The sequence below is a fragment of the Astyanax mexicanus genome, chromosome 4 (genome assembly GCF_023375975.1).
Source record: "Astyanax mexicanus isolate ESR-SI-001 chromosome 4, AstMex3_surface, whole genome shotgun sequence".
Taxonomy (NCBI): domain Eukaryota; kingdom Metazoa; phylum Chordata; class Actinopteri; order Characiformes; family Acestrorhamphidae; genus Astyanax; species Astyanax mexicanus.
In genome coordinates, this window is record NC_064411.1 from 37584789 (window position 1) to 37600139 (window position 15351).

At 38.1% G+C, this 15351-nt stretch overlaps 1 protein-coding gene across 1 annotated transcript in view; it reads right to left on the minus strand.

Moving 5' to 3' along the window:
- Nucleotides 1-15351, minus strand: part of tesk2 (testis associated actin remodelling kinase 2) — a 59032-nt gene that overhangs the window by 38733 nt on the left and 4948 nt on the right. Inside the window, exons 2-3 of the mRNA XM_022679153.2 lie at nt 10634-10941; nt 970-1091 (exon numbers count right to left, since the gene is read on the minus strand). Of these exons, the coding sequence (XP_022534874.2) occupies nt 970-1091; nt 10634-10858 (347 nt within the window). The 5' untranslated portion in view covers nt 10859-10941. The remainder of the gene's footprint in view (nt 1-969; nt 1092-10633; nt 10942-15351) is intronic.

Below are 15351 nucleotides of genomic sequence, written 5' to 3' on the forward strand. Positions count from 1 at the left end.
ATGAACAGAAAAATTTAGCCAAAAAACATTATTAGATAATAATGCATGGGGCGGCATCATGCTACTGTAACATGTAGTGGTGCAAAAACAACTTTTAACATGGGATGATTAAGATTTTATATACTTGTACACGTTTAATACACTAATAAGAACACTTCTAATGGGAGTGCATAGTCACATTTTAACAGAATATTTAGTGTTGTGGTGTGCGGTTTGTGACAGCCTGTTTTCAGTGAGTGCGTGATCAACGTATTTCATTATCCGATGCCACAGTCGATATACAAAGTCAATTAACATCAACGATTTCGCAAAGTCGCATGGTCACTACAATGTGACACCAAATGCAGTTACTAATATTATTATCCACTTAAATCAGTGGGAAAAGCCATGTAATTCAATGAGAAGAACAAAAACAGCTTCTAGAGTATTATATACACTGGATTTCCATCAAACACCATCTATTAACTGAACAAAATAGGACCTGCATGGCATTTCAGAATAATTTTATCGAAATGGCTGTTGTCAGATATGTCCAGCCTCACACTCCTACCCTGATTTCACTGAGTTAGCAAGTTAGCATGCTAATGGATCATACTAACGTAGTGCAAAAGGAAGAACTACCAATTTGCAGGATCATTCCACATTGCTTCCAGCCTCATCTAATATCGGCAAAACGGCGGCAGTATGCTGACTATGGGCCTTGTCGCATATTGCTACCATGTCGCCCAACAACGCTACCACAGTGTTAGTAGCCAGCTATGGGCGTCCTTCCACATTGTCACCCGATTCATTCAACATCGCTACTGCGGCGCTAACAGCTAGCTACCGGCTTCTTGCAACACTGTTACTGCAGCCTTGGTCTGGCTAGCCAATCAGCGGATCCCAATGGAAAAGTGGACTAAGATGCAGACCACTGACAGGACTAATATAAAAAAGAGGGAAAAAGCTTGGTTTTTGTGTGTGTTTTACCTGAGGATGTTCGGGTGGGAGAGCCTGTTCATGAGCTGTACTTCTCGCAGCATGTTGGCCCGGTTACTGCTCAGCTTGTTCATCTTCAGAGCCATCACCTGGTCTGAGGCTCTGTGACGCACCTGAAACAAACAGGCAAAACAAAACAAACAAATGAATTATTAATTTATTCATTTATTTATATTGGAATATCAAGCTTTTGTCCCACCCTTCTGTCTGTATTATGTTAATTCACAGCTGGTGCGATATTAAGAATGTGGTCATTTTGTATATCTTAAATAAAAGTGCTAAGAGCATATAAACATTTGCGATACATTGCCCATCCCTACCACGAACATGTGGCCACATGTCGCTCAGAGGTATTTATTAGCCCTTTATCTAGCAGACACCTTTGCACAAAGGGTCATTGGCTTTTAGCTGTCCTTCCGTTTGCAAACACTGTGGTGATAAGTTGTTTGAATAAGAAAACAACACTATAAAGGTACAGCCTGTGAACCAAAGGACACCAGGTGCCCTTTTCATTAGCACATTCAGAAATGTAAATATGTCCATTTTGCTCAAATACACAGACATGGATACTGTGAGCAGCTCTTTGTTTCAACACTCTCTGTCCATTTAATTTAATTCTACTGAACATATAAAACAGTTGCAGTTATACAATTTCAGTCTAAAGTCCTTCTGTTTCTCTGCAAACTTTATAAATTTTCCTTTTTCAGTCGGCAGGTGCCCACAGGACCACCACAGAGCAGGTATTATATCGGTGGTGGGTCCTTCTGATATGATGGCGTTAGTGTATTATTGTGTGTTGCGCTGGTATCAGATGCAGCAGTGCTGCTGGAGCTTTTAAACGCTTCAGTCTCACTGCTGGCCAATCTAGTCAACAGAGACCTGGGGGCAGCGTTACGCAAGCACAGATAAAGGACTAGAGCATGACCAACACAAACTGTACAGCAACAGATGAGCTTCTGTCTATGACTTTACATCTGCAAAGTGAACCAGCCAGGTAGCAGTGTCTAGAGTGGTAAGAGACAAACAATGTATGCAAAGAAACAGATGGACTACAGGCTTTAAGTATAGAACTACAACATGCTCCTATGTGGTTGTGAAGCTGATGAAATAAACAGTGAGCACAAAAATTGCAATTAATGAAATGAACAACCTTCCAAGTGTTAAGCAAGTGGGTGGATTGATCATGCTTAGGGGTTGTGTTGCTGCCAGTGACACTTAACATACTGCACAGATTGAAAGAAAAACAGACTCCAGAAAATATCAGCTAACCCTGGATGTTCTGTAAATATCAAAAACTGTTAATATCAAATCTGTTAGAAGTCTAGAAGATTAAAAAAACATTCACAATTACTGTGGACTACCTGAGTATCAAGAGAGCGACACAAACTGAAGCTTCTGGAATTTCCCCTGACATACCCTGACCTACATCACACACAATTATAGATCTTAAAATTGAGCTGAGCAGCAAGACAACCCAAGAATATCTCAGAACTTGAGGTCTTCTGCAAGAAAAGAATGTGAAAATCTTTAAACTAAAAAGGTGCAAGCTGTTTTCTTCTATAGGATGTTACTAAAACTGATTATAAAAGGTGCTGAAACCACAATGACAGAGTAACTGTGCAATAGGATTTGCTTAATCGAATAGTGTCTTATAATAAGCTGCAGAAGCTCTTTTTACTTCAGTTTACAAGGAAAAAAATATTTATACAAAAAAAGGATTGATTATTAGAACTTTTGATTATTAAAAGATTTAGACACAGTTGAAGCAAACAATCAAAGATGTTACGTTTGAAGTTCTTTAGCTGATATCTAGTACTAATCATAACTATATTGTTGTATAGTTTCTGGTATATAATAATTGCTATTAATAATATTTATTATTTAGAACAGAACTAATAAATACTAAGCCTGACCTCTCCTACACTCTGTCACTGAGTAATGAAAGCAAGTCAATGTGAATGCAGGCCTTCAGCTTGACTCATTAAATGAGAAATGTTTAGTGTTGCGGGAGAAATGACCAAGCCCACAGCCTTGGTTGAACTTCTCATGACTAGTGTCACGTCAGCTAGTTCACAAACTCCTCTTGCTAACATTTTGCAGCAGACCTACTTCTCAGTTTCCTTTTCATCTGCTTTTCGCTGATGGACGAAAATACGTTCAGAGCGATAAACCACAGGAAGCCCCCATGACAGAGTGAAGAAAAAAAAAGTGTTAAATTCTGACTGGGGCTAACTTCCTAAAGCTAAAACACACGATATACCCACAAAGCTGATAGATATTACCCCACAACACGAAGCACAAGAAATAAAAAGATCAAGTCTGCACTGGGTTGAAGCAGGCTAGCAGTGTTAGCATTACAGCTAGCATTACAGCTAACACTGCTGAAGAAACTAATTTGGGCTCAGTCAATGTTCGTTAAAAAGTTTTTTTTTGAAGGAATAAAATGTTGTTGCCTAAAAAGCTGAGGTAAAGTTTTTTGCTAAAAGTCCGAAAATTAGCATACATGATGTTTTATTTACGTATTTATTTTTGTTAGAGAACAGGGCACACATCACCTCAGAAAATGTGCTACCTGTCAGTAAGGGGAGTATAAATAAACATCAAGAGGAGAAAAAAATCACACACAATATCTTTGTTGTATTACATTTAAAACATAGGCTAGCTAGGGAAATACAGCTTTTCTATGCTGCTGGGCGGTATGACCAAAAAATGTACATCATGATACTTTGCAAGATTCTGACGGTTTCATGGTACATCACTGTATTTTTATTATTATTATTATTTATTTATAGTGCTTTAACTGGACTTAAATATAGGTTTGTGACTTACTGTAATATAAAACACTAAGGCTTTAAATTAAGGCTTTGATTACTTTTGGGTTTACTTTGTCCCACAAAATTACACAATATATGACGAAATAAAATTTTATTAGCAGAAAAACAAGTGAAGAATTTAAACAATAGACCTTAAAAAGTTATACTCTAACAAGTTTAACATGGCTTCCTTTACAAAATGAAATATTTTAAAAAGTTCATAAACACTATAAATGGACATAAAATACTCAAAATACAATTATTCAAAAGAGATATATCGCAAATGTTCAAGACACAAATTTAATATCAAAATAGAACGTTATTATTAAAGCCATTAGAGTCATTACAGTATCAGTTGCCATTACTACAGAGTGTTAGCTTGTTATGCTAACTGGCTAGCATTAGCTAGAGAGCTCTGCTAGTGTGCTTCTTTGGCGGTGCTGTTTTACACAGCGCTCTGCAGCGCCTCTAGCGGTATGGCGGTATGTGAAAAATGCATACCGGTTCTAATTTCCTCTCTGGTATACCGTATGAACCGATATCCCGCCCAGCACTAGAGTTTAAAAAAAATTAAAAAGTCTGACAGATATTGATATATGCTAATTCTACATGCTACTATAGCTGGGTGAAATGGTTCAAAACTAATCTCACAATATTTTTTTAGCTGAATATCTTGATATTTTTTATCCCATAAGTTAACAACAAAAAGACACTTCTGAGACATTTTCCAAATTTTAATACCGGCACTTTGGATTATGATTTTAGCCATGCAGTTAGCACAATGCTAGCTAAAGAGTATAAGCATCAAGCATTGGCAGCTTCAGCCAAGTATCTCCAATAAAAAAACTAAAGAGGAAACTTTTAAAACACCACCAACCCATGTCTTTGCTAACCGACTGCAGTTGGCAAAAGGACACTAAACGTGATTTCTACATTTGATTTGTACATATTGTTTCAAGTGTTCAACAGTACACTTGATTTAGGTGACTTAGCGGTCTCCTAGAAACCAAAAGCTTGCCCTCAAGGAGTCTGGCTGCAGATGGCCATCTGTAGCCCCCCGCACTGACTTTATGGCCCACCTACAGAGCAAACAGCCTGTCCTAGCCAATACATAGTCCGCGCCACTGGTTCCACTATGCACAATAATTTTGATAACTACTATAAAAGCACTGTACCACTGCTGTAATACCTGTTCAAACTGTAATACCAATAAGTAAGATAATAAGATCTGACAGTTTCAAAATATAAAAGCCAAGTTAGTTTTTGGTTTATGCTAGTTCTGGTTGATAGTTATGGCTGTTTGGGAACAATTTTTTAAGCTTCTCATAACAATCAGTATACTTGAAACCACAGTGTTAAAATATAATAGCAGGGTAGGCCTATACTGTAATCCATTGTTTTCCATTTCTATTGGCGTATAGACCATGCAGCAAAGCTTAGAAAAAAAAAAACACCACAGTTAGTTACTAGCAACAAAACCAGTTCTTCAGATGCAGAGCAAATAAACAGATTACAGCCCTAAATATGACACCATTCATACTTAAAAACAAGTCAGAGGAAATAAAAGCGATAGTGGAAATTCATCAATGTGTGAAGTGAGATGCCACTCCAGACAGGCTGACAGCAGGCAGCCCATCCCCCAACCACACTGGCCAGTTGGTTCAGTGAGTTAACCCTGTCTGTGCCACATGCCACGCAAGCTAAAATGGATTTTAATGAATATTCAGAGGTATTGTGGGCTGGTAGGTTTTTGTGTCGTATCTGGGCACCTTCAAACATGACATGTATTAGGGCTGGGCGATATGGCTCTGAAACAATATTACGATATTTCATGAGATTTTTGCGATATACTTATTAGACTTAGACTTTATTTTATTGTCCCCCACAGGGGAAATGTTTCTTGGGCTACCCAAGATTGCATCCGGCTGTATTGGCAATACAATACAATCACACAAGCCTTTCAACAAACACAATACAATATAAGACACAATACAATGAACATGAACATAAAAGCCAGTAAAAAATACTAAAATGAATATAAAAAAAAATTAAGATTTCCATTCACATCCTTATCTGTTAGCATTAAGCAGTGTGATCGATGCAGGTACAAATGAATAGTCCGTAATCGCTTCAGTAGCACAATCAATGTCCTGTTCATGAAAAATGTCCCAGTCTGTAGACATGAAACAACCTTTTAGTGTTTCAATAGCATAATCTTTCCAAACATGCACAGTTTTCACCTGGGGCTTACAACGTTTAAAAACAGGCTTGTAGAGTGGTCGAAGACAAATCATATTGTGGTCCGAGTTAGATAGGGGTGGCTTGGCCACTGCCTTGTAGGCTTCCTTGATATTCCAATAGCACTTATCCAAAACTTTACTGCCACGAGTGCCACAGTCAACATACTGATCAAAACCAGGAAGAGCAGATTCTAATTTACAATGGTTAAAATCTCCTATTATAAAACATGGGGCTTCTGGACAGCGTTGTAGTTGCTTAGATACACGATCAGCTATCCTGGAAGCAGCCTCCTTGGCATTGCTATCTGGTGGAATATACACAGCGCACAATAAAATACTGCCGAATTCTCGGGGTAAATAAAAGGGTCTAAAACACACGCATAGAAGCTCTAGGTCCGAATTACACTCTGTCTCACGAACCGTGTACTTGTTAACAAATGCACAGACACCTCCACCAGTAGTTTTTCCAGTGTTCACATTTCTGTCCATCCGAATCAAGGAAAAGCCATCCAGGGAAACCATCTCGTCCGGTATATTATGATGAAGCCAAGTCTCGCTAAAAACTAGCAAACACGAGTCTCTGTATTCATGGTGGGCTCTGGAAACGGCACGCAGTTCATCCATTTTGTTCCGCAGTGAGCGGGCATTCCCGAAGATTATGGAAGGAATAGGAGGTTTATGGGGTCGGCGACAAAGCTGCTGCCTTATCCCTCCTCGCCTACCTCTCTTCCTTCCACTTTTCTTTTGTTCCGATGCCCGCAGATCCTTCGGCAGGTCCTGCGGGGCTGGAAGGTTGAAGCTGCGTAGCAGGAGAAGAGCGTCCCTTGTGTAACTCCCCGGCGCCAATTCACCGGTTCCCAGGGGTAGGGTCCAGACGTATGCAGAGATAAGTCCCAAAATTATCCAGCAAACGAGTAACCCTCTTAACCGAGTCATTGTGCCTCGGATCTCACAACAAAAAAGACACAAACAAATAATACGCAGGAAAGGCCAGGATGCAGGCTGGGAGCCCGGGTCGCTACAGAGCAGCGCCGCCGGAACGCGTATTATTGCGAATACTCTTGGTGATATGACAATTATATAACACTGAATTACAAAAAAACAAAATCAAGAATACACTACTGGAACAAAATGAAAATTTAATTGTATTATTCCGATAATGGCACAACCCTAACTGATGTATTAAAAAAAAAAATACAAAAGTTTTATCTGAGTTGTAACATAAGTCAATGATCCAGAATGTCATGATACTAATAGTGCACTTCAAATATCTCCATATATCCAGGATTAAAGTAAAATCGACTTCATATAGTAGATATATAATGGGAAATAAGAACAGTGTGATTTTTTCTTTTGCTAAAAACAGCAAAAAAAGATTGCACCCTGGTGTGTTTATTAGGTGTGGGTAATATGGCACAATATTTCAGGGTATAATATCGTTTACGATATTCAAAAACGTTGCTGATATTATCGGGTACGACACGATATGGCACACCCCATAACAAGATTTCAATGTGATTTGGACACTCATGACCCTGCCGCTTGTCCTTGGTTCTCCTTTCTTTAGAGCACTTAGAGGTAGGTACTGATCATTGCAAACATCCACACAAGCCTTGTTTGAAGTTGTGGGGATATTCTGATCAGTCAACTGACAATCACAACGTAGTTCAAGTCAAAGAGTCTCACATGCTTATCCTTGTCCATTTTTCTTGTTTTTTTTTTTTTTTTAGCACATCAACTTCAAAAACTGACTATTTACTTGCTGACTAAAGCTACATTCACATTACCAAGCTGAAGTGACTCAAATCTGAGTTCTTGCTCAATGTGGCTCAGATCTTTTTTCATGGCTGTGTGAACGTGCCAAACCAGTTTTTTTTTTTTTTTTTTAATCAGATCTGGGCCAATTCCATATGTGGTCCTAAATCCGATACCTATCCGATCCACATACATGCGACATGAATGTGAACGGTCAAATTCATGTGTCTTTTTGCTTTTATACATGCGCTATGTGCTTTTCTCTTGTACCCACACATCTCTTGGTGCAGCTTTAGCTGCAAAAACAGCAAAAGCAAACCGCCTGACCTTTTTTCACCTCCTCAACCTGAGCATGTACTTCAGACCAGCTGTTTACTCTCCACTCCAGCAAAAGCTGCTCCACATACATATTTTTGTTGGTGGTGAAGGCGACGTTTATGCACGTATCAACAAACATTTGTGAAAGTGAACTGTCAAGATATCCAAATCTGATCTGAGCAAAAAATCGTATTTGAGCAATGTGAACGTAGCCTAGTATGTAGATCCCACCACTCCACATCACATTTACTCGAAAAGATTTTCTCCTTATCAATGTCTGATAATCTACAGCCTGTAAGTCTAGCAAAAACACAGCTTTAATTCATTATTCATAATCATCTTATCGTTTCAGTTTTCCAGCTCTGCTGATGAAAGAACTGATCTGTGTAACGGTCAGACCCGGACATCGTCTGACCTCCAAATGTCACCGGATGCTTTCAGGGCAATGCAGTCATACAGAAAATCATGGAAACAAGCGCCAGACAGCTGCCTTTACCAGTGGCACTGTTTAGATAGGTTAGATAGGGTGTTGCTGTTTGTTATGATGCGTATAACATGTCTGTAGGTTATTCTAAAATGTGTTATAAAAATGCAGTATAAAGACTAGGTTAGCGGGTTAGCTATAATGATAACAGCTAAGTTAAGCAGTAATGCCAAGAGACAAAGCAGGAGGTCTTGAAAGTATTGGTAATTTTTTGTCAAAAAATGCTAAGAGCTGGTTTTCATAGGTTTAGAGCGCATTAGATGAAATACTGGTCAGATAGAGCAAGTCTTGCTGTTTGCAATAACATGATTGACAGTCTATAGGTTATTCTGAAGCCTAAAATAGTGGGTTATCTGAGATGCTAACAGCCAGGTTGAAGCTGCAATGCTAACAGACACAGCAGATGGTCTCAGAAGTGTTGGAGCAGTTTAAGTGCTGGGATCATATTAGATGCAGTGCTAACTATTTTTCTGAGCTAGATTCTTCACTTATAATTGTTGACAGTATTGATGAAGCTCATGTACAGAATCTCCATTTCCTTGCCTTTCTTCACCAATACCAGTTTGTCTGCAGCATTTTTGCACCATGGTGTACTGGTTACTGCTGCAAACCTAATCTCAATGATCTTCTACACAAGCATCTCCTTATGTACGTTTATATTTTCACCACAGGATGTGAATCATGTCTTAGCAGTGTTAAAATAGCTGTCCATCACACATTCAACTCAACATCATGATCATGTACAATGTACTCTTCCCTGTCTCTCAGCTTTGCTGGTCTAGCACTTATTTTATTCTAATGGAATGGCAACCATCTAACACATCAAAATCCCAACGCATGTCTCCTGGCAAAAAAACAACCATCTGTTCACAGCTTGCATTGTTTCCAATTGTCATCCAACATACCAACAAGAAGTGACCTTTATCACCATGAGAAGGAAGGCAGCAACAATAAACCAATGAGCCGCTTGAGGTAGTTGAGCAAGCAGCGTTAAAACCACTAGCCATAACTTTTGCCTGAACTCACTTAACCTCAAACATCAAGAGGCAGCAGAGCAAAATTTAGGGTTGCACAGAAGTGAACTGGCAAGTTTTCAACTGAAGATAAATCAATTAAATTTTTAATCCATTAATGTACTTACATTTGTTGACAGAGAAAGGTGCAATTCCAAATTAGCTTACTGCTAATACTAACCTATGTGGCATCAGATGCATGTGTTTATGTTTATGTGTTTAAGTTAGTCATATAGTAAATTTTAAACCATCAGCCTGATGATAAAAAGTTCGGGACAGCTAATTAGAGGACTTATACAGTAATACCTTTACACTGCCCGAGTAACAGGGGAACAGAAACATCCAACTCACCCAGAAAAACCAAGGCCAATTATGCTCTCACTGCTTTAATTGCCTACAAAGTACATAATCTCACTTCTGGTGTCCCTCAGGGCCCAGTTCTTGGCCCACTGCTCTTTTAAACAGGTCCATTAAAGGGTAACTAAACCCTTGATTTTAGCTAACTCTACCCTCAGTCAAAATTTGAAAATTCCTAAATTAAAAAAAGGGGTGAGTTGTTTGGAAGGGGCACTGGGTGATGTATGGGTTTAGGGCTGGGGCAGAAGGGAAAGCTGATTGGGCTGAGCATTGTGCCTCTGATAGCGGTGAGTAGCAGATGGACGTCACTGCGGGGAATGGGTGTCGATTGACTGATTTGCATTTTTGCCCCTAAACCAATTTTTTTTCACCTGTAGTACAGTTGAACCTGTGAGGGTGCTACAGAGGTGGAAATTGCAACAATAAAACCTTTTTTTTTTTTTTTTAGCTTACGAAATATTTATACAAATTTTAAGCAAGATTGGCATGTTGAATTTTTTCCAAGGGACACATTTCAGCTATTGATACAATAAATATGGTTTAGAGTTTAGTACCTCTGTAAGAAAAATAGCTATGATCCAGCTGCAGCAATTTCTTAAAGCCACTCAAAGCCTTTACTTGTGCATCTTTTGACCAAATCATACATAAGCAGATAACAGAGAACATTCTCTTTACCTTGTAGACCTCGGAGAAGAAGCCAGAGCCAATCCGTTCACATATGAAGTCATCAAGGCGCGTCAGGCAGGAGAAGGCACTGATGAGGGCACGGTAGGATGAGGGGCAAACCCTGTCCAGCTGGGCAGGGCCCGTCTCACCTCCAACACCTCCACCGTCCAGGTCCTCCAGCCGGTCAGGCCGCATGGGGAAGCCAGCAATGGAGTTGCGCTTGCTCCTCTCCATTGCTATTGCTGCACGACTAATGTGATGGAGGGCTTCTTAATGAGGCTTTCACATTTTCTGGGGTGTGACTGTCCTCAGCAGACCTTAAAAAAAAACAAGAAAAGAAACATATAAATTTCTTTAATGATGTGTAAATGCTTTGAAAAGTCGGCTATATAATGGCAATGGGACACACCATCAAAGCCTGTTGAAGTCGTTAAAAAAATTACCCCAACTCCCACTAAAAATACCCCTCATTTCAATTTTCATTATAGCAGAGACACAGTAGTCTATTTTTAGGGTATAATTTAACCAATGTACTAACAACACACTTTAACATGATTTTTTCATGCGCAGCATGTGCATGTACTTTATTGCATAGATGATCCTCAGTAAAACACTAAAATGTTCACTGATCAAGAATAACTAAAGCAAAAAGGATTTTGGAAAAATCTGGAAATCTGTGGAAAACACATCTTAGTGTGTTTAATTGACAATAGCAGCTATGGAAAAGAAAAAAATATGATTTTTAAGCGTGAAGTGTGGAGACTCTACTTTAAACTCAAATATCTCTACTAAGGTTTTAGCTTTAAACATGCACTGCCTGATTTCAGCATTTTTGCTCAACAGCAGTTCAACAACGAGTCACAACACACACTCATCACAACATTCATTATTTTTATTTTGCTACTAGGCAACAGTTCAGAAGCATTACTCACTTTTATTCCACTGCAGAAAATACAAATTGTCACCATTTTCAGCACACCCTTAATGTCCTTTAACAGATGTAATCTTTTTGTGTCAAGTGTTTTATGGAAGCAACATGGAGGATAACTCAAACACTAAGCCAACTGGGCAACTTTTGCAGCCTCAACTAAAGAAAAATTACTTAGCACTCGCTGTACACATGCATTTGTTGACAACCTCAGCGATATAGAAGACTCGCTAAAAGTGGGAGAGTAATATTCCAGCTTTTTCTACAAATATGATCTCAGAAAAGATCTGAATGGCATTCCATTTCCCAAGTTGTGTGAACATTTAAAATTTCTTGATCCACAGTGTTACATGCTTACAGGAAATATTAATGGCAAAATTGAAGGCATTACCACCCACAGGGGACAGTGAAGTAGCAAATAAAGATTGTGAACAACGGCATCCATGTAAACAGATAAATGTCTCATTTAATAGCGTAAAAAAAAAGTCATGGGACTTTTGCCATGTCAGGGTATAGTAATAGGCACTTGAACTAGAATGATGTTGCCCATGATTGTAATTCCTGTTATGATGAAGGCTGAGATAGATAAACAGAAGTCATATGAATTCTGACAAGGCTGTTCAGACCACTGGATATCTGATTATTAATAAGATTTAAAATTTCTTGCTATTAAAAAATGAAGACAACCATGAAGGCTTTATAATTTAGGTCTCCAGTCAAAACTGGACCTTCTGTAACGCTGGTAAATAGTCATAAAATTACAATTTGTTGCACCTTTATTGTTTTAAATCAATTTTTACATCCATTTTTACCCATAAGCATGCATGACGTTTCAGTACACTTAAAAATTCAAGGCTGGGTTTTCCCTGGTGAATTCCTTTATAAGGAATTAAAGACATTTTCTTCTTTTGCAGAACATCATTTCATTTTCTGAGACCACTACCTCCAAAGCCATGATCAAAAGCTTCTCATGTTCTGCTACACTTCTCTGGAACTTGTCTCCATTATCAATCAACACATAGAGAATAAAGCTGCATTCCGAAAAACATTCACATTTCCCCTTATTCATCTAGAAAACAACGCAGCACACGGATATTGGAATACAGTGCCACCCCTCCACATTCCATTTCGTTTCCTTGAGATGAAATAGAAAAAGAAAAAGAAAAACACAGACATAATGTGTGGCTTTGCCAGCATCTAAACACTGGCTTCCCTCTCGGGCAGTTGAGTGCCGCACCCCGGTTTAGAGCCACTTTAAAAAGGCCAAACATTCATCCAGCCGTTAGCGTTTTCAGCGGCTGGATCCTCTCACGACAACACGATAAATCACCCGTAGTGTATCTCTGTGGAGTCCTCTTACTCTGAATAGATGGTGGAATGGAGGGAAGGAATGGAGGGCAGCTTCAACAGTGCAGCTGTGACAAACAACAACATCTAATCAACAATATATAATTAGGCTTTCTGTGATGTAAAAGCAAATCGCAACAGTGATATAATGATGTACTGTGCAATACTGTGCACTGTTACCAACAGGGCCAACCACAGCTCCATATGGGCTTTTGTGGCTGTTTTGAAAAATCAATTTGGAGAAAAATACTCCAATCAGCCATAACATTAAAACCATCTGCCACCAAAAGGCATGGACTCCACCAGACTCCTGAAGGCTAACACAGAATATATCTATTCTTTTGATTAATGCCACCACATGGAGTAATGAAGCAGTAACTTTGGTAAGTCAAATTGGAGAGGGGTGAGCTGTAGTGAGTATAGAGTGCCTATGTTTCAATAGAAATATTGATATTCGATGCCACATTTCAATGTATAAAAAGCTATAAAATATATTTTGCTATACCCCTTTTTGCTGCATAAAATTGGAAAATTATCTGCACTGCGTTTATAGAAACTTGATGATAGTATTGGCCAATGACTGCTTTTTTTGTTTTTAGGAATTATTGGCATCAGCCAGATTGGCAGATATTTCAACAGATATTTGCTGACGTATGTATTGTATGCTGGTAAAGGACCAAGTGAATCTGGCAACACACCTACAACTTTAAAATCCATTAATTTATGATTTATTTTTATTAGCATCATAATATCTATTGTTTTATTTAAACTTGTAACTAAAAAATGGGGTTTAAAGCTGTGCAGTCTTACATTCATTTACTATTAAATGTAATAAATGTAAAACCATTTAAAAGCTAAAGTGTAATAAATAAAGGCAAATAAATATATTACATTTCTTTCTAAGGTTATAAGTTACAAATGAGTATATTGGTACCGGCAGATATATACATGTGCAATATTGAATATTGGCATCGGCCCAGAATTCCCACTTCGGTGCACCCCTAAATGCTATGCGATAAAAATTGATTTAAACCCACCAGATATAACTTGCGTCTGGTAAATATGTTTAAATATGTTTTATTCATGCTTTATTCTCATTTTATTTTTATTTCCAATTATTTGTTGTTCTTTTACATGTTTTTAATTTTACTTCTCTTTGTTTTAATCATGTTTAAATCAATCATGCTTTATTCTTTTTTTTTTATATTTTTACTGTTATTCTTTTACATGTTTGACTTCTCTGTGTATTTTCTAATCTGTAAAGCACTTTGAATGACCGTTGTGTATGAAAGGTGCTATATAAATAAACTTGCCTTGCCTAATGATAGTGTAAGTACATCTAACCTAATTTTCCTGCTTTCGACAACTGACTGTTCACTTACATTGTATTGTATTGTAATCACACCCTCAAATCAATACACTGCAACTGTAAGTGTTTTTAATGTTATGGCTGTTTTACGTGGAGTTTTATAGTGAGTATTAAAGGAAACAAAATAAAGGTAATACACCATAACCACCATAATCCCATGTGCTCAGATTTGCTTTCCATTATTTATTATATTAAACATGCTAGTTACAAACTGGTAGAGGGGAGGTGCAGTGAATTACTCTGTAGCTCACTCACTGTACACACAAACAAAACAAGCACAAACAACCTGACTCAGCGCCCTCTCATTTCTCTTTCACTGCTTTTATTGTGCTGCCATGTGTACATAACTGTCTCACTGTGACTGTTTACCTGTCAAATACCTTAAACAACATGATTCTGTATGAAGCAGTTATTATTGCAAATATTAGGATATAAACACAACCAGAACATTTTAGGTCTAAACAGGCTTTGGAGATTATATCTGTTTTGCAGCAGAGGCTTTCTGGTCTTAAATGGTCCACAGTAGGGGTGGGTGATATGGCTCTAAAATAATATCACGATATTTCAGGGTATTTTTGCGATAACGATATACTTGGCGATATAGGAAAACTAAAATAATTCATTAATTTCAGGAATATAGTGTAATAGTATAACAGTATAATCATAATGTGGGAAAATAAATAGTATAGCATAAAATAATATAATGCAGCAAATAATATTGCAGAATATTTAGTGCATGTATATAAATTGCAAACTAAAACAATTATACAATAAATACACCTAAAGCTTCACAGTAAATAATAGACTACTTATAAGACAGAACAGCCCTATTATCACGATATGGATTTTTAATATCATGATATTTCTGTGTCACGATATTTTGTATACGATATAATATTGCCCACCCCTAGTCCACAGGTTTTGGATTATCACATTTTGCAGCAACTGTACCAAAAGGAACCGAGTGTATATGTTAGGCAGCAGGTGAACAGTCAGTTCTAGGAGCTGATGTGTTGTTAGACAGGAAAAATGGGCCAAGGGCCAAGTTGCAGGGCTTCGCACTAACATCGTTCCACCCACAGT